At 38.1% G+C, this 22,537-nt stretch overlaps 1 protein-coding gene across 1 annotated transcript; it reads right to left on the bottom strand.

The window, feature by feature from the left end:
- Window positions 1-8,810: 8,810 nt before the first annotated feature.
- ndp (norrin cystine knot growth factor NDP) lies at window positions 8,811-21,810 on the bottom strand. The gene is made up of 3 exons (XM_079880813.1): window positions 21,663-21,810; window positions 14,946-15,300; window positions 8,811-10,288 (listed from the first exon to the last, which is right to left on the bottom strand). The coding sequence occupies exons 2-3, from the start codon at window positions 15,135-15,137 to the stop codon at window positions 10,064-10,066; spliced, it is 417 nt and encodes a 138-aa protein (XP_079736939.1). The 5' UTR covers window positions 15,138-15,300; window positions 21,663-21,810; the 3' UTR covers window positions 8,811-10,063.
- Between the last annotated feature and the right edge of the window lie 727 nt (window positions 21,811-22,537).

Here is a 22,537-nt window from a genome sequence, read left to right as displayed (position 1 = left end):
TGTGTTCAAAGCGTTCTGAGCCCCGCCCCCGCCTCCCATCATTGGGAATGACAGATTAGAAGAGCACTGGGGAAAATGCACCGAAGCGCCCTTCTACATGCCATGTATGTAATGAATGCGAAGTCACCATGATTTTGCTAATATTTTGTTGATCCTGGAACAACATTCTTGTCCGAAAATTTTGTCCTAACCCTATACCACCCCTAAACCCAATTCTACCCATAACTAATTCCTAAAACTAGAGGTAAATGATAACAACACATGGTGTAGAAGCACCTAACCTAAACTTGACAAACTGTGGACTTGTCCCTTAAATCTGATTGGTTTATTGGAATGTTGTTGCAGGATCAGCAAAGATATTGCTCAAGGAAAATTTGCACTTGGTGAAATCACGTTCAGCTAAGTGCGAACAGGATCACATATTTTGATTTTCATTTTAACAGTACAACATTATTGTGCAAATAAATATTCATGAAATAACACTTGCCAATCCCTGCTGTAAATATATAATATTTGATTCTACAATTGAAAATAAAAGAATGTATGAATGTATTGTAAAAATTAAAAAGATATTTAACACGTGTTGAATTAAAGAATATTATTATTCAAATAATATAAAAGCAATAAGCCCTGTGAATTTAGAACAGTTAAGGGCATTGTTAGACAGGACGTGGAGCGGAGTGCCTAAAACCCCTGTTCTAAATTTACTGTAAACCAAGGAACTGTTCTCATGACCTGTTTTATTTATTTAATTATTAACACAATAGGCTATTATATTTCCTCAAGTATGGAGGATAGTGTAACTCGATGAACATACCATACTTAAAAAATAAAACTTAAAAAAAAAAAATCCCTCAGCACTTCAGAAAATTAAAGGTGAATGATGCAAAATAATGGCAGCAGGGGTCAGTCATACTTCATTACATAAATAGTAATGGCCAGGGGCGGAGCGGGGGGATGGGGGGTCGCGGCGGCTAATTGGGCTTAAGCCCCGAATGTTTTGTCAAAAGCCCCGAATCTTTTAGGTTTTTTAAAATAACTTCAACTTTGTTTCATTTCCTCTCAGTCTTTCTCACTGGAGCGGCATAAAATGAAACAAAAGCTCTATTACCGTTCGTGGTGACGGACGGTAATGCATCGTGCATTATAAATCTTATATAAATAAGATTTATATAAGAATATTTATATAAGGATTTATGTAAGATAATATATAAAGATTTATATAAGAAAAAAATAAGATTTATTTAAGAATATAAATCATCTTCTTCGTCGTTGTCATCAGGGGCTGGCTGGCTGTTGTATGTTTCACCGGCGTCGTAGCGAGCTTACTGGCTAACCGGCTGAAGTTAATATGGACATAACCATACCATAACCCATATAGATTTTTAGGCATTTTATTATCTCAAACAGCCTGAAAAATAGTGCATTTAGCTGACGTAAATGGGAAAAAAATCTCCCCGGGGGAGTATGCCCCTGGACCCCCCTAGGTTTGGGCTAAGCCCCGAATGTTTACATCGTCTGGCTCCGCCCCTGCCCTGGTAATGGCCAGGGAATGAAACAAGTGTGCCACAAAGATCCTGTAAACTCCGCCCGCCCTCACCATGTAATCTGGGACATGAGACAACCTAACAAATACATTTTTGCCAAAGATGATTTCTGTCATTTTAGGTAGTTTTTATCACGCTGATGTAAGTTGAAGTGTTAGTTTTTTTTTTCAATAAGTTTGGTTTTAGTTAGTTATTTGATATTATAAAAACGGGGACGTCATGGTTGATAGCTGAGACGGACAGCTTCTCTGAGCGAAGTCACTGAGGCACCAACCGACTTTTTTGGGACCTTTGGAAGGAGAATGGGGCTTTAACTTTAATTTCCATATTTCCATAACTGTTTATTTTACACCAACATAATGAGTTGTTCTGCAGTAAACTGTACTTACGGTTTCTGTGGAGGTGTGAGCGAGGCCTTGATACCGAGGCTCCACTTCATGCTCACTATTGCGCAGACTCAGGTTCCAAGATGTCAGTGCCATTGGGACATTGGTGGCTTCACTTTTCTACAAAGGAGGAGAGTGAAGGTGCGTCATCCATCTTTTTTTACAGTCTATGGAATGAAATCAAGGCTGTGTGTAGACCATAGATATGCATCTATGGTGTAGACATACATCTCTTCAGTGGATCGCACTGTTATTTAATGTGTTTTTGAATTGTTCTGCTGAAGAAATACTGCAAAGATATCTTTCCAAGAAATTTTAGTAGGCAAAAAACTCCAGACAAAATGAACCGTGGAAAATTATAAATGATCTACGAAGTTTACAGTTTTTTTTTTAATAGCGGATATTGAGACCATTGAAAACACGGTTGCTGTGTCCCAATTCAGAGGGAAGGCCCTGATTGCATCACCGCTGTGTGATGAAGGCTGTCCCAATTCAAAGGCTCCTTCAAATGCAGCCTTTGTTTCCCATGAAATGAAGAATACAACTGATGGATCTTTTGCGGCCTTCACTAGGCCTACTTCAGAATTCATTGCGTGCCAGTGATCACAGGATGAAATTGCAGAATTACAATTTTAAACCCAAGAATTATATAGTTTATACTCATTATATACAGAAATGGATCATGGTGAACATATTTAGACAACTTGTGAACCCTGTTTTGTATTTAGACAGTTTAATATAACTTTCAAAAAAGTCCAGTGAAAACGTTACTGTCACTCATGAGAGTCCTTTGAAGGATGAAGCCTTTATCACACTTCCGGAGCAATAAGGTACGAGATACTGTCCTGTACCGTGACTTATTCACGATACAGCATTAGCCTTGAGTACCTTATTGCTTATAAAATGGTTACCACGCACAATACAAATATTAAAGCCAAAAAATATGTATCAATGCAACTTTCATGAAGTACTAAAAGTAAAATCACTAAAAGCCTCCCTTCCGCTGGAAAAAATAGTCCCTGGCCGTGATCAGCATCAGAAGTTAACTTACTTTATTTCGCCATTAGATGGCGGCAAAGACTGTCTTTATGAGTGAGTCTATTGACAAGACTTTTATATTGGAAGGACTGAAACTTGTCAACACAGAGAAGCAAGACACAAATGACTAGCGTGTCAGGGCACGGGTAAACCATAGACTGTAAAAAAATAGGGGAAAACCCCTTAACTGGTAAAAGGACAAGATATTGCAGCGCCGCCGAGACGACATTCAAACGGATTTTTTTTATAACGAATATAGGACTGACCTGAAGGAAAATGCTACATCTACTGTAAATGCAGGTAACAGTTACACTCGCTTAATCACAATACTCTAAGCTTCAATGAACAATATCAATGAGAATAAATGTTTACTTTGCTAAGTGGTTGGTAGGGGTGTTGTGTATGTGTAGCGTTACATATAATTATGGATGGTGCGTTCAAGTCCTCCTGGGAAGTTCGTATTTACGACGGCAGGAGCGTTCAAGTCACTTTCGTCAAAGTAAAATTAGTCCGAAAACTGAATTGTTGCCTCACTGCCCTATCAGGCATTTTTTTTACAGTCTGTGGGCAATGACCATAACCATAGATAAATACATTTTATTTCCCAACCTGCTGCAGTCCAGTGCTCATCTTCTCATTTCCCCGGTAAGTCCCTCACACTCACACAGCCTCGTTATCATAGCCTACCTGTCATGGCGCTCTGAACAAGGTCTACAAAATACATGATGGAACCGCAGCAACACAGAGTAGTGCACGGTGATGTAATGAGGCCACTTAACCAATCAGAATCAGGGACCGTAACTATCTTATAACTTATAATATAATTTTATATTTGGTAGATAATTAATTGGTAGAGTGGCGTTCCAGAGCTCAAGTGTCTGAAATCGCGGATTCGTACGCCGACGTCGTGTTTGTGGTCAGCCTCTTGTAAACTAAGAGAATGAGTTGACCTGGAATAAGGAGTAGTGGATTTTTGATTTTTTTTTTTTTTTTTTTTTTTGGAAAATCAAGCTTTTAATGTTGTTTATGTATGTGGTGTTAATATGCTTTAAGAAAAAAAAAACATGTGCAGATGCGTAAGTCAGCACCATTGCTGAATATTTTCTCCTTAAAACTGCAGTGAACCAAAGACCATCTCAAAACCGTGGTATGAAACCGCTGGTGTTTCTGACGTCACAATCTACCTTGTAACTGTTCAGGTCAAAGCGTGGTCAATGAGTGGATCTCTAAGCTGGTGTGAGTGAGTAGAGGCGGGGTGGAGGCTAATTTGCATATTCATAGAAACGTGTGAATTTTTTTTCAAGGAAAAAAGTTTAAATGTAATTTTGGTGATCAAAAATGAGTTTAAAGGGATACAATTATTGACTACAGGGGACTTTCATTCAGTGTGGGATCCAGTAAAACCAGTTGCTTTAGTTTTGTTTCCATTGGTGGAGAAGTATGCAAATAAACTGGACATTGTGGACACACAAATTGGAAGTTACTTGACATTAATAAAGTTTTTATAGAACTCTGCGCATCTGCTAAGATTAAAATGGTAATTTAAAGTGTACAAACCAATCTACCTAGCAACTGAGGCAATTTTCACTACAACCGATAACTGAAATGCAGGTGGGCGGTGTGATATGAGAATCATGAAATCAGCTTTGGTCAGTTACCTGGATGAGTGGTCTGATAAGCATGTTCAGTGTAGCATGGACAAGTATTCCAGATCACATTATAATCTCATGGTTTTGAGACACTTTACATGTGTAGGCTACTCACTTTACTTGAGTACTCATTAGGATATTGCAGGCTCCTCCAATAGGTTCAAGAGGATTTTTCAACGTGGAAGTATGCTATTTTCTGTGAATGTGCGAGACTTCCGATTCATTAGTGAGCTGTAAATGGTAAAACTATTTGCACAACAAACCAGTGTGTTTATAATACATTAAAATAATAGGGTAAGAAATAACCCACCAGTTTGCAATATCAAGCAGCATAACCAGATTTTTTTTTTACAGCTAAAAATAACTGGAAGCGGATGACACCGGAAGCCAAAACACATTCAATTTACAAATGGCCGCATACACTCTCATGTGAAAAATAAGGTGGATACAGTGTTGCAAACCTGGGGGACCCCATAGTTGTACAAACTAGTGAATGTACTACACTCTCAGAAAATAAAGTACATAATTGTACCTTTAGGGTACAATGGCTTGTCACTGGGGTTGTACCCTCAAGGGTACAATATTGTTTTTAAAGAACTTTAAAAGCTTTAAAAGAAACGGTACATATATGTACCTTTTAATGCTTTTTGACACTCAAAAAGCTACATATATGTACCTTGAGGTCCAATAAATAAGCCCTATGGGGTACGTTACAGTAGTGTAGATTGTACCTTGGGGAACAGAAATGGACTCCTACTGTACCCCTATTTCTGACAGTGTATGTCTTTCGGAAACTCAAGGATTTCTGAAATACATATAGTCATATACCAAATTTTGTGAGCAGTATCATTTCCATTTCCTTCCAAATGAAAGATGTAGTTCAGGTGTCTTAGCAGAGTAACCACAGGTGTAGTTCATGAATACGATCCACTAAGTTTGCAAGGAAGTGTCCTGTATACTTTTTGTCTTTCAAAACTTACAAATACTTTTTTGTTTGAAAGTGTATTAGCCTACTTGGTTTGTTATTTTGTTTTGTACCCTAATGTTTTTGGGGGTTTTTTGTATTGTTTTGCATGCGCTGTGTCTGAGTTTGCTGCCATCTGGTGGATGTAGTCATTTAGGTCCTGCCTTTAGTCTCACACTTCGGGCTATGAGACATAGAAAACATCTTCTTTGAACCTCACTCACTTCAGGATGAGGATGTCAGGCCTTACATTCTAATGTTCATAATGAGCATCTAATCCAAATCCATTATTGATCTCATTCTCATCTGAGTAATAAGCAAGTTACCAAGACTCAACACAAGCCCATCTCTCTGCACTCCTTAGGGCTGGGGGGAACACTATAGATAAAAGACTAAGATATATTACTGCCCTAAATCCCACTTCTGACAGATCCATATGCCTTTCACTGAAATGTTTGTTAAAAAGTCACTGAGAGTCATGAAAAAGTCATTGGTAGTGCATACAATATTTATGCAATGATATCCAAAATAAGAGTTCAAATAAAATAACATCACTTTAATTTTAATTTAATTATACTTTAATTACAAACTTTAATTATAAAGCACCTTAAAAAACACAGAGTGATTTAAGTAATTAAATAAAACACACTAATAAATACAAAGAAAGAATGAATAAAATAAAACAATAGAAAGAGATACAATAATAGGCTATACATTTATTTTTTTAGTCCTAAAAGCTTGAAGAAAATGTTCATGTTCCCTCTGGAATTCCAATTTCTTTTTTTTTCTTTTTCTTTTTTCTTCTTATTCAAAGCTTAGTGGAGTATGTTTTACAAGAAAATGCTATTTCAGTGTTCTACTTAAATTTTTCACATTCAGTGCGTTGTTTCTGTGTAATTATTTGTTGAATTTACTATCCATCTCTGAGTGAAAATTGTTTCAAAGTACATCCTACACAAACATTTTGGTCAGTTTAATGGGGTTTAAGTGTGGCAGATTTTGATTAGAGCAAAATAAGGTCTGGCAGATTTTGATTACCAGAATGGTTACCATTACCATTACTCAAGCGTACAATTACTCAAGAAATTCTCAAGTTTTATTCTGCAAAATGTATTACTACAAGGTTTTATGTGCTTGATGAATTGGTCAGCCACTGTAGTAATTGTTTAGCAACCTACATTTTAAATAACACAATAATTTGTGTTTTAATTATGAATGTCTAATTTATGTTGTATAATCTTATTTTACTCATAGATTGAAAAGCAATTTTCTGTGTTCCAGGCAACTCATAATTCTGCCACCTCCAATTTGGTAACCTATCCCTTTAAAGGAGAACTCCGGTCAATTTTAACATTGAGCTCATTTTTTTGTACATTTGGAGTGCTGTCAATACAGAGAACAACGACAAAAATCGGTGTTGCCTACACCGAGTTATTCTATTTTTAAAATTTGCACCCTGTTGACTTCAATGGGGCAAGTTTTAAACCTGCTTTTAGCCTCTTAACACCCTTGATGTGTCATTACAAGTGCACAGGTCATGTGAGTGATTCCTTCGGAGTGAACGCGGGTCAATCTGACTGCAGTAGATGTGAAAGATATGAATAAAAATTATGTTTATTCAGCCAGCGCACATACCTGTATTTACATCCTGTTTTCGGTCGAAGTCCATAGTAATCGATTGTCGAGTTCATGATCATTGGTACTAAACCAATGCGCGTGAACTCGACAATCGATTACTATGGACTTTGACCGAAAACAGGATGTAAATACAGGTATGAGCGCTGGCTGAATAAACATTTATTTTTTTTTATTTTTTATTTTTTGTCGTTGTTCTCTTTATTGACAGCACTCCAAATGTACAAAAAAATGACCGGAGTTCTCCTTTAAGACTTGGGATATTTGGACCAATTTTATGGTAGTTTTGTCATTTTTGCACCCTGACACTCATATATGCTTTTATTGTAGAGAAAAGATCTAGATGAACATTCATGAACAAGTATCTTTTTTTTGTGCACCTGGACTAAGGAAACGACTTTAGGTGAGTTTTTATTTTGGTTGAAATATTCCCTTTTAAGGGAATGTGAAAAAGGATAAACAGTCTATGTAAGCCACAAGAGGGCGTAGTTGCTACATTAGTTTATAGTGTGCAACAGAAAAGCAACAGCATAAAGATGTTGATGAAATAATTTGGAATTACTTAAGCATATACCTCCTGATACTCCTAGTCATATAATAGATTAAATTAAAAAAACATTTTGTTGGAGACAAACACTCCAACAACATGTTCAAATACAATACCATGTTTTATTGCTGAATGAGGTTCACATCCTTTTACAACCATTTGATTGATATACAGTTGTTTCTGCTTCTGTTTAAATAATTTTTTGTCTGTTTTTACTGACAACAGATTTTATTGCAAAGTAGCTGTGCAAGCCAGTGAAGTCCAGTGAAGGAGGATCGTTTCAAAGAAGAGTGAGTAGAAAAAAGAAATGGTAGCAAATAACTTTCAATTTCAGTGTTGAAAAATTGCAGCTGATATTGGCTTCAGTCTAATAAAGTTATAGGACAGAATACTACGCTGCCTCACATTGGTATCTTATGAGAGATCAAAAAGATATTGCAGACATGTGGGGATTAAATGATCAGAATAGCGCAATGGTGTTTGTCTTTGTCTTTTATTCATGGCATTTTTGTAACTTGCTCCTTTACAACCTTCTTGGCTGGAATGAACTTACCTTTTTGTGTTTTAGATGGTTAAATGTGTTTTTTCCCCCCACTCAATTGGACACCACACAAGAAGGAAAAGTCACACTCTTGGGCCAAAATTGGGACTGGCTTCAATTAATAGTAATCAGGTGAAATATTTAACCCCGTTCTGTTTGAATCACCTGTCGGTTTTGCTTGAATTATCACTTGTTTTAGAGGGGATAAAGACACGCACGTGTACAACACCTGGAACCTTCTGTTAGAATTAATGGAAGGTCAGAGAACAAGATGATGTGTCATTTTGCTGGGTGCCTCGACTGTGCAGCCGATCGTTTAGGGAGATGTCTTAGGGCAGCCATAAAAATTACAGAGAACTCAACTGACAGCTATTATGTGGACTGTCTGTCATGCTGTCAAATTAGCCATTAAGTTAATTATAGCCCCACTGAAAGTCACATTGTATGGAGGAGCCAAAGTATGTGTAACAAGACAGCTAGCACAAGGCAGCCAGTCAGACTTTAAAAACAAAAGGGCACTGTTTATTAGATTCATGTGCAGAGCCCAAAAAGCTGTCATATTTGTAGTGGAGTACAAACCTGTCCAGCAAGCAAATTGTCATAATTTCCCAGCGGTGCAGTTTCAGCAGTTTATTGAGGGTGAATTTATTTCCACAGATTAGAGAAATTTGAGGAACAATACATTTTCTTTCGTTTTTTTATATATGGCATTTGTCATTTACTGTACAATTCCACAATGCAAACATCATAGTTATTATAACTGTACGTGATTAGCTTGACAACTTGCTGCTATTATGTGTCATGAGCCATTGCGAGACTTTGATGATGAAATAAACATACTTAACACTGACATTTTCCACATACAGTCTGGCATAGTAGATCGCTGTGAACCCCACAGTAAAAACCTGAAGGAGGTTTACAAAGTCTATAATTGGCACTATGATTTGTACAAGAGTATTTTTCATTGTTCAAATATTAAGCCGGTATAATGAAGCAAAGATGTATGCCTGGAACATGTGGGCAATTCCAGAGACCTTAAAGGGATAGTTCACCACAAAATGAACAATCTGTCATCATTTACTAACCCTTTTGTTGTTCCAAACCTGTATTTCTTCTGTCGAACACAAAAGAAGATATCTCAGGTTTTGTTTTGTCTATACAAGTAAATGGGTTTCAGTGTTGTTTTGGACTCCACTGACTTTCATTGAATAAAACAGTTAAAACAATCTTCATTTGTGGTCTGCAGAAGAAATAAAGTCATTCAGGTTTGGAACGACAGGAGTAAATAATGAACTATCCGTTTAAATTCTATCCTAGTTATAAATCAAACTTATATAGTTCACCACTTGCATTGTCTATGCAAACATCCATCCTTCTGTCCTGGTCTGTGTATCAAATCTCTCAGATAGTTTGTAAAACATAGTTCTCCAAAGTGACTCCCCCTCAGCTTCATCAAATTTCCCTCAAGATTTACAATGTTGTTGTCGGCATCCGCTATTCAAAACAATGGAATGCTATAAAAGTAAATTGACTGGCTGAGCGCATGCGCGGGTGCGATGGCCGGGCCGACATCTGGAAATCCGAGTGCATGCGACACTTTACATGTGATTCTTCTTGAAGTCTTGATGGGTTGTTGGCAGTGCTAATGAATCGTAAAATGGTTGCTCTGAATCATCAGCAATAAAGTGTACCTTCAACTTTTCTTTTTTTTTTCTATGTGTTTCAGCCAGAGGGTCTTTCTCCATGACACATTTATTCAGCTGCACTCCTCGCAGCTGCACGCAAGGATGTAACGGTAAGTAGCGGTTATCCGTGTCCCGCCCGAGCATCGCAGACGTACCGCCTTCAGTTTGGAGGTGTGTGGACGGCAGCAGAAACACGTGCTTTTGAAAGGCTGTTTCAGGACAGAGCTGAAAGAGATCAGCGGATCTGAGCGGGACGTGTGGCTGCAGTGACCCTCACATCGAGCCAGGAGAACCATCTGTAGAGCATAAAAGGTTCATTTAGTTCCATGTTTGAGTAAATGGGTGTTACTATCTTTCTCGTCACACATTCATTAAAATTCATGTTCTATCTATCTATCTATCTATCTATAGATAAGTATTGGAAAAAATAAAACAGTATGGGAAAATATTTGTTCTAAGACCATTGCCCCAATTTAGTTTTCTAAAAGATTTTTCTAAAAATAAATGTATCATACAAGAGTGTTTTCATGGCCAAAGTTTAGTAATCGATCGTTTAGTGGTTGTCGAACATGAATGAATGAATTCAAGGCGCACATTTTCATTATGCAAAACTGTTTGTCTTTACCATAAGCGATTCTCTTTGAACCTCACTAAAAGAATGTGTGTGTGTCTGCCACTCAAACCAACAACAGATAAAGGAGAAAATGATCATTTAAATCAGACTGTACTTTACTGTTTGGTGATTGTGCCACATCAAACCACATTTACAGAATTCAATCGATGTGTCAGATGTGAATATATTGAGGTTATAAAGCATTTTAGGTTCTTCTGATCATGTAAGTGCATAAAGAGAAAAAAACTATCTATCTATGTCGATCACTTGTAAAATATTCATATAGGCATATATTGTAACATTTTAGTTGGATGATGCCACACAAAAATGTTTGTACTATAAAAACTTTGTAAAGCCCAATTTTTTTTAAGAAATTATTTTCAGTCTCCATTTCTTTAGTCCCAAATTGGCCTTCCCCCCCAAAACTGGAATGTGTGTAAGATTTTCTGACTAAGTAGTTTTACCAGTGGGCATCCTTCGTTGTCTGCACAAGTATTTGTAGTTATTATAAAGAAAGAGTCCTGTGCCATCCCTAATTTGAACCCTGTGTCAGAACTAAGATAAGTTTCCTGAGAAAGTTTTGAGAAAGTTTGCAGTGTTGAACAAAGAAAGCTTGTGTATTCGCTCACTTTGACCTTGCACCTGCATGGTGATGGGAGCGTGGTTGATCTCTCCCAGACCTGGATGCTCAGGCTACTTGACTCCCCCAAATACCTCAATCTCACAAATTTGCCTCATCTGCTTTGTGAGGATTGTTGTGTGACAGATGAAAGGCTTTGCACTTCGCAGGACCGATTTATGGGGGTCAGTGATCCACCTGGCTACATCGCTGGAGTTCACTGGCTGATAAAGAGAGATTCGCTCATCAAAAAAATATCCCCCTTTGAAAAGCTCTGTCCTACATAAGAGTTCCCTCGTAATTAAAGGTTAATGAGTGATGCTCATCTGCAATGATAGACACAAACGTGACCCAGTTCAATGGTCTACTGATTCGGAATATGAGGTGCTGGCCAGACCACGGGCCGCCACATTCCTGAACACTCCGTAAATGGACTCCTATGTCATGTTGTCTTTCAGCTGCATAGTGTTAGCGGAGTGTCACCCCCATTATAAGGAACACTAGCCTGTCTGAGGCCAAAAAGCACCCGATATGCATCACTCATGGTCCGACATCCATGAATGAAGCGGCATTGACTTGCTGCTTTTAGCTGATGTCATTATTTAATGTCACCTGAAACTGTAGGCATACGGCCATGTTCGTAAAACAATCGGAGGATAGATGTGGGGGATTTCAGAGGGGGGTGCAGTTGGAGGTGTGTGGCCACAGAAGATGAATATCCAAGGAAACATGGCAAGGTGACAAAAGCTGGGCAGCAGATGTAAGCTCTTCTTCCCCTCTATATTTATCTCAGAGTGACTGCGCAGGTGGACCCTATTGTGTAGCACTACTGAAATTTGCATGGAAGCAACAGCCATCCTCATAACTAATGCAATGTGTAATAGGCTTCTTTAAAGGTGACTGAGTTGAGCTTAATCCATTGTGCTGCTTTTAGACAATGGGCCTGTGTACATGCCGAGGTCTGTCAATCAGAAACGAATAAAATATTTCACTGTTGGGTTAGTTGTTTGATACAAAATGGTCTGGCTAGTGGCTATATATACAGTTATTGCTTTTAACCAGTAGAGCTGATTTTCCAATTCACAAGCTCTCAGTTTGATTCAGTTTTGTTTGATTCCGATTCATTTGGGAATATTTCAGTTATAAAATCCGTTTTGCTTGCGTATCAAAGAAATGATCTCCCAGCTGATGCTGTAAATTACACAGGGAAGCTTATAAAACTGTTATAGAGTTATTGATTATAGAGTTCCAAGAGTGCTGAGTCCAACAACACTGAGTTTGTATCACTCTTATTGTCTGTGTTGTCTGGATTTGTTTGGAAATATTAACTTGGTTATTGAACTTGTATAAAAAAAAGCAATATGCTTTTTGATTCACTAAAAAGAACTGGCTCATTTGTGTAATCTTTTCATGAATCTGATTACACTGGTTGCTCTGAATGGTTATGATTCACTAAAAGTGATATTTGTTCATGAATCATAATAGTCTGCACTTAGGTACACTAAGTTTGTTGTATCATTGAAATTCAGACTGCAAACTCACATAAAATATGACCTGCCGGTATGACTGATGGTGGTCCTTCGTGAACGATTCGTTCATTGTGTCTGTCACTGACAAATGAAAAAAAGACTCAGGACTCGGGAGGTTGTTTTTCCCATTATTTAGCCGATCGGAGGTTGGTATGATCGCGTGTTTAGAGAATTTGCCTTTTGAAAATATAACTTTCTATCATCAAATGGACAAAATTACTTGAATAAAGATTAGCTAATTTTGCTGAATAAAAGTCAGAGATAAAGACTGTAAACTGATGAGAAGGAGTACAAGGAGTGCGCCACAGAAAACGGTACAGGCAAAATAAAGGATAGTTTTTGGGATTTTAGGAATCTATATAGAGATTATGATTAATTGGAATATCAGTATTTTATAGCCCTAATTACTTTCTGGAAGCAATCATGTACGCAGAGTCGATTTGAATTACTTTAGAGAGATTCAGCTGCTTTATTTGGATCCTTGAATTAAACTTTACCTAACCACGTTCGTTTTCCATTTTCTACTCACTGCTTTTGGATAATCACACTGTTTGTCTGGAAATTAGAAAATGCAGTTTGTGTAATGCTTGCAGAATGAAGATTTTTAGCTCCAGCACAGGTGGCTGACTAGCTCATCTTCAGTTTATTGGATGTTGAATATTTGTTGACACAGCCCAGCTGGGTTTGTAAGAGCGGGAGCCTGAGAAACTCAATTCACAAAATAACAGATCATGAGAGGCTGTCCTTCTGAGGGGAACAGGTGAATCAGAGCATCTGGAACTCATCCCATTTATTATCGATGGCTTATTTTGAGGGGACGTATCTGAGGCACTCTATTGTTTCGATAAGCAAAAAATGACTCAGGCATAACACTGTGTGGAGCCTTGGAACTGTGCCACCTCCAGACATTTTATGCACCTCATGAGTGCTTATTTCTGGCGAGGCTTTAGGCCGCACAGGCAGGCAGTGTTCCTTGCCAAGGTGTCAAAGTAGTTAAAGGTAGAGGTCATTAGAAAAGCCAGCCATGCTATCTGATTCAATAAATGAAAACAAGGTTTCTTGGGTTCTAATTATGAGGGACATCCCTGGGGTCAGTGTTTAAATGTAAAACCTTCTAAAGCATCAGGAGACTTGATTTGGTTTTAAGCAGCTTGTTAGCAGAAAAGTTGTGGGTGTAGAGAGTGTATTGTCTTACAAGAAGACCTGACCTCCTAGACCATTTTTTTGTAATTCAATAAGCAACAAGGGAGCTAAATTTTTGTGTTCCTTTCACTTGGATGCTAAGTTTTTTCTCCTCCATACTGATATGAGACAAAAAAAACATGTGTAGCAATAATCTGAAATCAAGTCGCATTTAAAAATCAAATATCATTTTGTGCATGCTAGTGTTTCCTACCAGTGTTTTATTATTTATATACTATTATAATATTTGTGAAGATTTTTATTGGCTTTTATTTTTATATTTTCAGTTTTCATTACAATTTTAGGTTACGTTTTATATATTTGGTTTTGAAAAAATATATATTTCTGAATAGCTTTTTTTTGTTTTAGTAATTTTTTAACTTTAGCATAGTTAGTTGCCAACAGTTTTTCATTTTTAAAGTTTTTCTTGGTGTAATTTTTTCATTATATTTACTTAAATTTGTACTTAAATACTTTTTCATTATATTTACTTAATATTTACAGAAAACTTAACTTTAAAACTAAACACAACAACAAACACCTCCTAAGCTGTAACAAATGATTGTTCAGAGGCGTTTCTGAGTTCAATACTGACTCCCTCACTGAATGGTGAATCATTGTTGAATCACTGTTGAAAGGGATAGTTCACCCAAAAATGAAAATTCTGTCATCACTTACTCATCCTCAAGTTGTTCCAAACCTATGAGTTTGATAACTTGATAATTTTCATTTTTGGGTGAACTATCCCTTTAAGTTATTTTTCAGATTCGATGAATGAACTGGCAACTGTTACTGTTTTGTTGTATAAATGAATAATAGTGTTTTACATTTTACAAAAAAAAAAAAAATTACTGGATACAAACTTAGTTAAGCTGAAATTTTGGATCAAACAGAAAACATTATGAATTTTTTTTTTTTTTTTTTTTTTTTTATGGATTTTTAACATATGTTTATGGCACAAATACAATCAGGATCACTAGAGTGACAGCATCACAATTTTGAGTTCTTACCTTTGAATTGCATTTGTAGATAGGATGTGTGATGGTCTCAACAAAATGATGTCTCATACACCTGTCAGGATCATTGTCCCCTAAGTGTCCACTCTCTGCCTTACAGGTGACACCCTGCAGGATAGTCAGCAGAGGACATGTGACCAGAAGAAGTAGAATCCCAGGCTGGCCCATAGCGACTGAGTTCCTCATATTGTCCACAGCTTCCACAGGTAAAACTAAAGAAAGCTGACCGTCTCCTACAGAAGGCAACGAAGAGGTCTCCACTGTGTTTTTGATGCCACATAAGTGAACCGAAACATGTAGTGAGCGTTGTCTCTAAACTCAGCCATCTCCTTGACTGGCGTGGATGTATCTGTGGGTAAAGAAAGGAACCACGGTTAGTCCAGGATGCAAGCTGCAGAAGAAACACCCACCCGAGAGCGCGATTTCAGGTAATGTTTCGCATGTTATGCCCAGTTAGCGGAGCTGTTTAAGTTGTTAGTGGAGGGACTGGGCAGGTGAGGTAAGGTGCAACGTAAGGGAGAGTGGGAGTTTGCCTGCGTGAGAACCCGTCAGTGACAGATGACCCGAGACAGACGTCTGTTGTGCCTCTGCCAGCTGGTTAAGGTGATTGCTGCCATGTCTCCAGCCAGAAATAAGTGGGCTGTGATGTATGAGGAGTTCTGGCAGACCGCTGTACTGTTATTCTAACAATCCCAACACTGAAAAAACATGGTGTTTTTATTACACAGTGAAGAAACCTAATATATTAATAAACAGCCTGGAGCAAATTTCCCCAGAAATGAATTTTTCATAAAAAGAAATAAGTCTCGGTGCAAGTTCTCTCATGACAGTAAAGCAGTTGCCAACTTAGGTACACATATACTTATTTTTTCATGAGCTTAGTGCTTTACAGTCCTCATGACAATGTTTCGTGTGTGGCAGTTAAATTCACTGAGCCAAAAGGTTTGCTGCTAAAAGGTTTGGTGTAATGAGGGAGAAAAAGAGTAGCAGAGCCCTTAGGGTAACCGACTCCACAAACCTGGATCAGACAGAGAGGAAATTATCATTCACTAAAACAATACCTTGCATTATGTCTAAACCTCTTTCAAATTTTATTTCGAAACCCGCAATTGCTCCGAAATCGCAAACACATCAGGCTAATTTAAAACTTTCTCCTTGTGTTTTTCTTACCAGAGCGACTCATTTAACTTTAGCATTCCTCGTGTAAGGATTTTAGGTATCAATTTGCCTGTTTAAATAAATACTCCCTGAAATGTTTAACTGCACCGGAGAGCATGTGTTGCTGGGTTTACACAAGCACACATCACAGTCTGTTCTTAACTCGGATGCTCGTCATTTATTTAATATCGGGCATACCAACCGCCATCTTCATCATCATCATCATGCCCAGGCACGACTGTTGACATTCAGACCTGGTTGAGAGCGTCTGCCGCACTGATCTGCAGTGACTGTAATGGGCCTTAACAATGCAGTGTAGACACTCCAGCTCAAAAGATAACTACAGATCCAATTTAGTTCATAAACAATGAGACGGTGACCTCATGGCGTAACCATCCATGGCAGCTTCATCGGTTGAAGGCTTCTAGTGCTGTAAGGGCAGTTGTGGGTGTATTGCTCCATAGTTTTCAGTGTAAGGTAATGTTGACCACCACAGCGTCCACACCTGCTTCGGCCTGTAGATTTATAAAGCCCAGTGTGTCTACAAACAGCAGAAGGACTTACAATCCCCTCCGAGACAACATCCACCACATCTGTCCACCTCAGTCCAGAAGAATTATTTCCCTCTCTGGCTTCGTATCTCCTTTTTCAATTTGTAAACTGAAATTTTTGAGTTTATAGACTAGGAAAATTAACTTTGACATGCTGGAATCTGACCTCGCAACTATCTGATGCAAGCTGTACTCGAATGTTTCCTTTAATTAGATTTTTTTTTTTCAGAGACAAGAATTTGTTTTGCTCAGCATAGATTTTTTTTTTTTTGGAGGTGTCTAAACTTAAGTGTCTAACCCAAATTGTTTTCCCCTCCACAGTATGGTTCATTGTAAAACTTCTAAAAATGAAAGTCCCTTTCAGGGAAGTCAGTTCACTTAGTGGCCATAATTTGCAATTAACTGTTCCAGGCAGCTATTTCAGGCACGCAAGACCAACCTCTGTTTGCTTAAATGGGGGAATACCAAAATCTAAAAAAAATAACATTTAAAAAACATTTCAATCATCACAAAATTATGTTATGTTTTTTGTTATGCTTAAATTACTTTAAATTGGCATATATTTCAGATTGGTCCAGGTAATGCATGTGCAGTCCTAAGCACGAGTATCAGGACACTGACTGTTTTTATGGCAACCGGAACTGTTGGTGATTGGCTCTTTATTTCGAAGACGGTACTTTTTTTCAACATATCTTCTAGGGCTGGGTAAAAAATATCGATTTCTCGATTTTAATCGATTCTCATGTTTAAGAAACTCTTGGGATTTAAGAATCGATATTGTTTCTTAAAAATGAGAATCGATTAAAATCGAGAAATCGATATTTTAGCTGGAATTTGATTAGTCATCCTGGTTTCAGTTGATGAATGAATGGAACATTGTTGCAGGCATCCCATCCATAGACTGTGATCCCATCCAATAAATCGCGATAATCTTTGTGCTTTGTTGTTATTGACATGAAACAAAGCCTCAGATTTCAAATTACGTCCATTTTCTTATGATTTTCTTACGAAATTCAAAAAATTATACCGTTTTGGCGCTGTGGCGTGAGATCGCTCTGGCGCTGCTCAAGAGAAGCAGCAGCGCGGAGAGCACATGATCTTCTCTTCCGCCTTAATAACACCAGTTACCGCGCGAAATAAACATGAATGAGCATCTGAAAGTGTGTTAAAAGATAGAGTACAACTTATAGAAGTCCGTATCATGTCACATGGAATCGCTCAATCAGTGTTTCAACCGTGGGAAGACGTGAGTAAACAATGTCACGTAACGTCACATTTACCTCAGAAAAAACATATCCAGTGACCATAAACTCGTTAGTCAGCTAGAAAAATTATCTCGGAGCATTTTGTTAAATATGCACCATATTACATATTTAATTTTTTAATGTTCTTCAATATTTAATGCATGTTTGAATAAATCTGGAAAGTTTTTTATGACAGCCACCATTTAAATTTGTATATAATTTCATATAACTTTATTATTATAAAAAATAAATAAAAGTGTATTTTAAGTGTTTGTATACAAATCAGTTAATTTTTACCTTCAATATTATAGTAGGCTAATGAAGCCTAGGCTACCACTGACTACCATAGTTTAAAATAATAGTTAAGAGATTTGTTTTCCTTGAGAAAATTTGCAATGTACCTGATATCCAAAATAATCAATATTGAATCGAATCGTAATCGAAATCGAATCGAATTGCAAGCTTGTGAATCGAAATCGAATCGAATTGTGAAATTTGTGTCAATACCCAGCCCTAATATCTTCCATGCATAAGTAGAGTGAACCATATTGGTATATATACAGCTTTTGCATTCACTCGCCCTCATGTCATTCCAAACTGATATGGTTGTCTTTATTCTGTGGAACACAAAAGAAGATTTTGAAGAATGAAAAAAAAAAAGTGTTTTTGTACAATAAAAGTCAGTGTTGTTTTGAACCCCACTGATCTTCTTTGTTTGGATAAAAACAGTTGAAACCTTCTTCAAAATATCTTCTTTTGAGTTTTACAGAGGAAAGTAATTGGAATGACATGAGGGTGTAAATTATTCTGGGTGAACTATCCCTTAATACTTCCAAGTTGCAAGATGCAAAACAGGGTATTTTTCATTTTCACTAACTGCCAAATATTATCCCACAGGAAGAAAAAAAACAATAAACAAATTTAAGAGGAAGGCAGGAGCCAGGACCGGGTGAGACATGCCATAACCCCATTGCACTGAACTCTCAGACCCAGACTGCTTGCCTAGGGACTGTGTCCTAACCGGGAGTCCCGTCAGCGGCTATAAACGCCACTTAGGGAGCAGACCCCTGGAATGAACTGTCCCTAGGCACGGCACTGGTGGTTGTGGATATAGAGTATGGATCTTTTGATCATTGCTGATCCTCTCAGGCCATGGCAAGGCTAGAGAGGGGCCTCGCCGTCTGCACCATTAGGACTGTGAAATTCCTGACATTCAAAAGCAGCCACAGGTTAGGGGCCGTATGGTAGGAGCTGTTGCACACTATTCAGTGTTGCTTCTCACAGTCTCATAGTTAGTGTTTATTTGATTTAGAGAGTATAAAATGCCATGGGAACACCATGAGCTTTTCATTTCAGGGCATCTTCCATTGGTGGTTGTTCTTTGCAGACACTGAAAGAACTCAGGGGATCATGGGTAGGCTCTTGATATCTCGGTCTCTGTCTCCTGTTCTAACCCTTGCGCTGTTTCTGCTTAAGATAAAGCACAGACTGTCATTTTAAGGGCTTGGATTATGAGGATTGAGACAATTGAATCCACATTATTAGTTATAGCTTCCTCAACATTATTGTGTAGAAACAGGCTTATCTGAAGTTAGAGCTCAATTTTTGAGGTAATCCATGTCAAAGTCATCTAATGCCTTCAAACAAAACTATGCTGAGAAAATAATTGTATCTGAAGAACATTTATTAACGATTAAGCAATAATAAAATTGCTTTTGTACAACAGTTCAATATACAAAATGTTAATATTGAGTATCTTATTTTAGACACAGTATTGGATATTAGTTTGTCTATTTTTGCTCAGTCAACGAAAATAGTTCCTAGTCAACACGGAATTGTGTCTCAGAGCAAGTAGACACATTCCTGACTGAATTAGAAACAAATTTGTTTAAACAAATTGTTTGATTAAGTGATTCACTGACTCATTTGTAAAGTCACTAGCTGGGTCTGAAATATGCTGGGTCCTCAAACTGTCAGAGTAGGTACTACATTTGAATAAGAACTTGCTTTGTGACCGTTAAAAACAAAAGTCAATTCTATACAGTATGAATGAAATCCGAATGTGCTACATCCGCCATGTTGTCTTTTTCATGTGATTTAAACTGTCACTGCCATTCACAATTAGTAAAGTCTGTCAGATGCGAACTTGAGAATCTCGCCGGAAGTAGTAGGTCATCCAGGTACTTTCAGTCGGTACAATAAATGACTCAGTGACTCAAATACAGTTACTTGTTGTCACCACTTGATGTAATGATGTAGAAAGTGTAAAAAGAGTCACTGAAAAATCCCCACCACTTAACTGTTGTATAATTATAATTAAGTATATTTGTTGGTTCTACAAGAAAAATGAGGTAAATCACTTCATGTTCCCTGTGAATCACTCAGATTTCATTCCATAGCTAGAGTACTTTAACAAGGATAATCAAACTTCAGAAGGGTCTGACAGCAGCTGAGTCCACAGTTGTTGAGTGAGGCGTGTGGCCGCCTAGTATTTGCCAATAAGCAGAATTGTCTTCTCAGTCACATTGACATGCCCAAACCCCCTCCTCCGGCGAAGGGGTTACGTCACTGTTTTCTGCTTGTTTAGCACCCTATTGTTTGACCGGCTTTTAATAAACCAAAGGGCAGATTCCTGCAGGGATCACCCCGCAGCCCTCCTCCCATGCCCATCTGCAACACAAGCAGCATGCCAGGGGCACTGCCACTACACGCAGACGCCAGTAACCCGCGTCTCCAGAGCTAAACCCCATGCTTAATATATCCCCTGTGATAAAGATAAGACAAACACAATGGATTTGAACATAGTTTGATGCCAATAGCCGGGGCACCATGTGAGCCATCGCTAAACTAATGTTAGCTTTACATTTGGCTTCTCAGAAAAGCGCCGATCTGATTGGAATGCTAAAAGATGAAAGGGTCTGCGCATAGCAAAGCTGTGGTGGGGTTTCCAGTTAAATTAATTAGAGACCCTGATATGCTGTCCTGTTAACCTTCCCGCTTTAATGTGATGTGCAAATTGACGGCTGTCGTCATCTTCTAAAAATACCTCAGGCTTTAATACTTGATTAAGTCGTCAAATGACTATTACGTATTGATTATGAATGAGCTGCACACATAACACTGGTTGACATTGCCAGCTTTTACATCTAACATCTGGGGGGGAAGTGTGTTCTAGCTCACCTCCTCCTCGAGCTCCATAAACAATCCTCAGAATATCTATGATTTCTCATCTGGTGCGCTCGGCTAACGACCTCTGGCTTTGCTGCTTGTATTGCACAGACAGGGACTGAATTCTCAATATAATGCTGATGACTTACCTTAGCAACCACTCTCCCACAGCACACATTATGTGAGCCTTATCATATTTATCACAGCCGTCTTACTTTGGCTATGAGTCACTCTGAAAAAAATCACTATGTATCTGATCAAATCGAATTAATATGCACCGTCACTCTGAACTCAGGTAAAAACTGGACTCTTGCATTGTGAGGTAGATCGATGACCATATTTTGCTTGTCAATTCTGGCTAACAATGCATTATATTTAAGAATAAGAAATCAAACACACAGACACACACACATACATATATATATAAAATCAATCAATATTTATATAAATATTTATATATAGTATACTTAGTAATATATGCACTGCTGAAACAAGACAAACAGTAAAACACTAATGTACAGCGATAACCTTGCCGCCAGTAAAAAGTAACTCTGATGACCCGGTCACCTTTACAGCGCTGGTGGTCTTACCTTCTGCCTGGTGCTGTTTAACCTGCAATATCCAATCCCAGCTGGCTCCTCTAGGACAGAAATGAAATTTCTTAAACAACAATTGCCTTTAGATCTCTCCCTCTCCCTCTCATCCACTTGCTCTCTCCCCTCTCTCTGTTTCTCTTTTACTCTCTCTCACGCATGCCGATTGTGTGTGAGCTCTGATTCCTTCCCCTCCCTCTCAGCTCCCCTCCCCTCCCCTCCGCTTCGACATTCACACCCCCTCTTTTATTGAAGAATCACATGGAAAAGGGGAAAGGATGGATGATGTACATCTTGGGATGGTTGTCAGATGTGGAACGTGACACAGATGTCGTATATCACCTTAGGGACACACATACTCGCCCCCAGCTGCCACACCAACAAGCAAATGGGGATTCCAGCGAAATCACAGGAATGACCAAAAGTCTGGCCCTCTTTTACGAGGTCCAGGTTATAAAACTGTTAGCGGAGTTAGTTTACTTAAAAACAATTGGTCTTCTGGGTTTCTTGCTGTCTTTCATGAGACTTGGGAGGTGTAACTCAATTCAGCTGGAAGCTATTTTGAAGTATGTATGCAGTTATATGTTGTAGGAAAATGGAAAAGAAAAAAAACCTATTCTCGACCTCGAGAACAGCTACAAAGGGGGATTGACGATTGCTGTGTTAAATTTACATCTTTATACGCTAGCATGAGTCTTGAAATTCGTACAAAATGCGATGAAATGGCATTAAAATGCAAAGCACATAACTGCATTCTTGGAATATAAAATAAAAAACAGATGTGCAATTATGAGTTCCCAATGAATGCATAATTACTATTTCACATCTCTGACATGGAGAGAATCCAGAAAACATTTCTGTTTTTCTCAAAG

The sequence above is a fragment of the Squalius cephalus genome (genome assembly GCF_949319135.1).
Source record: "Squalius cephalus genome assembly, chromosome: 9".
NCBI lineage: Eukaryota > Metazoa > Chordata > Actinopteri > Cypriniformes > Leuciscidae > Squalius > Squalius cephalus.
The sequence above is the reverse complement of the archived record's forward strand: the minus strand, read 5'-3'. Positions and strand labels throughout refer to the sequence as shown.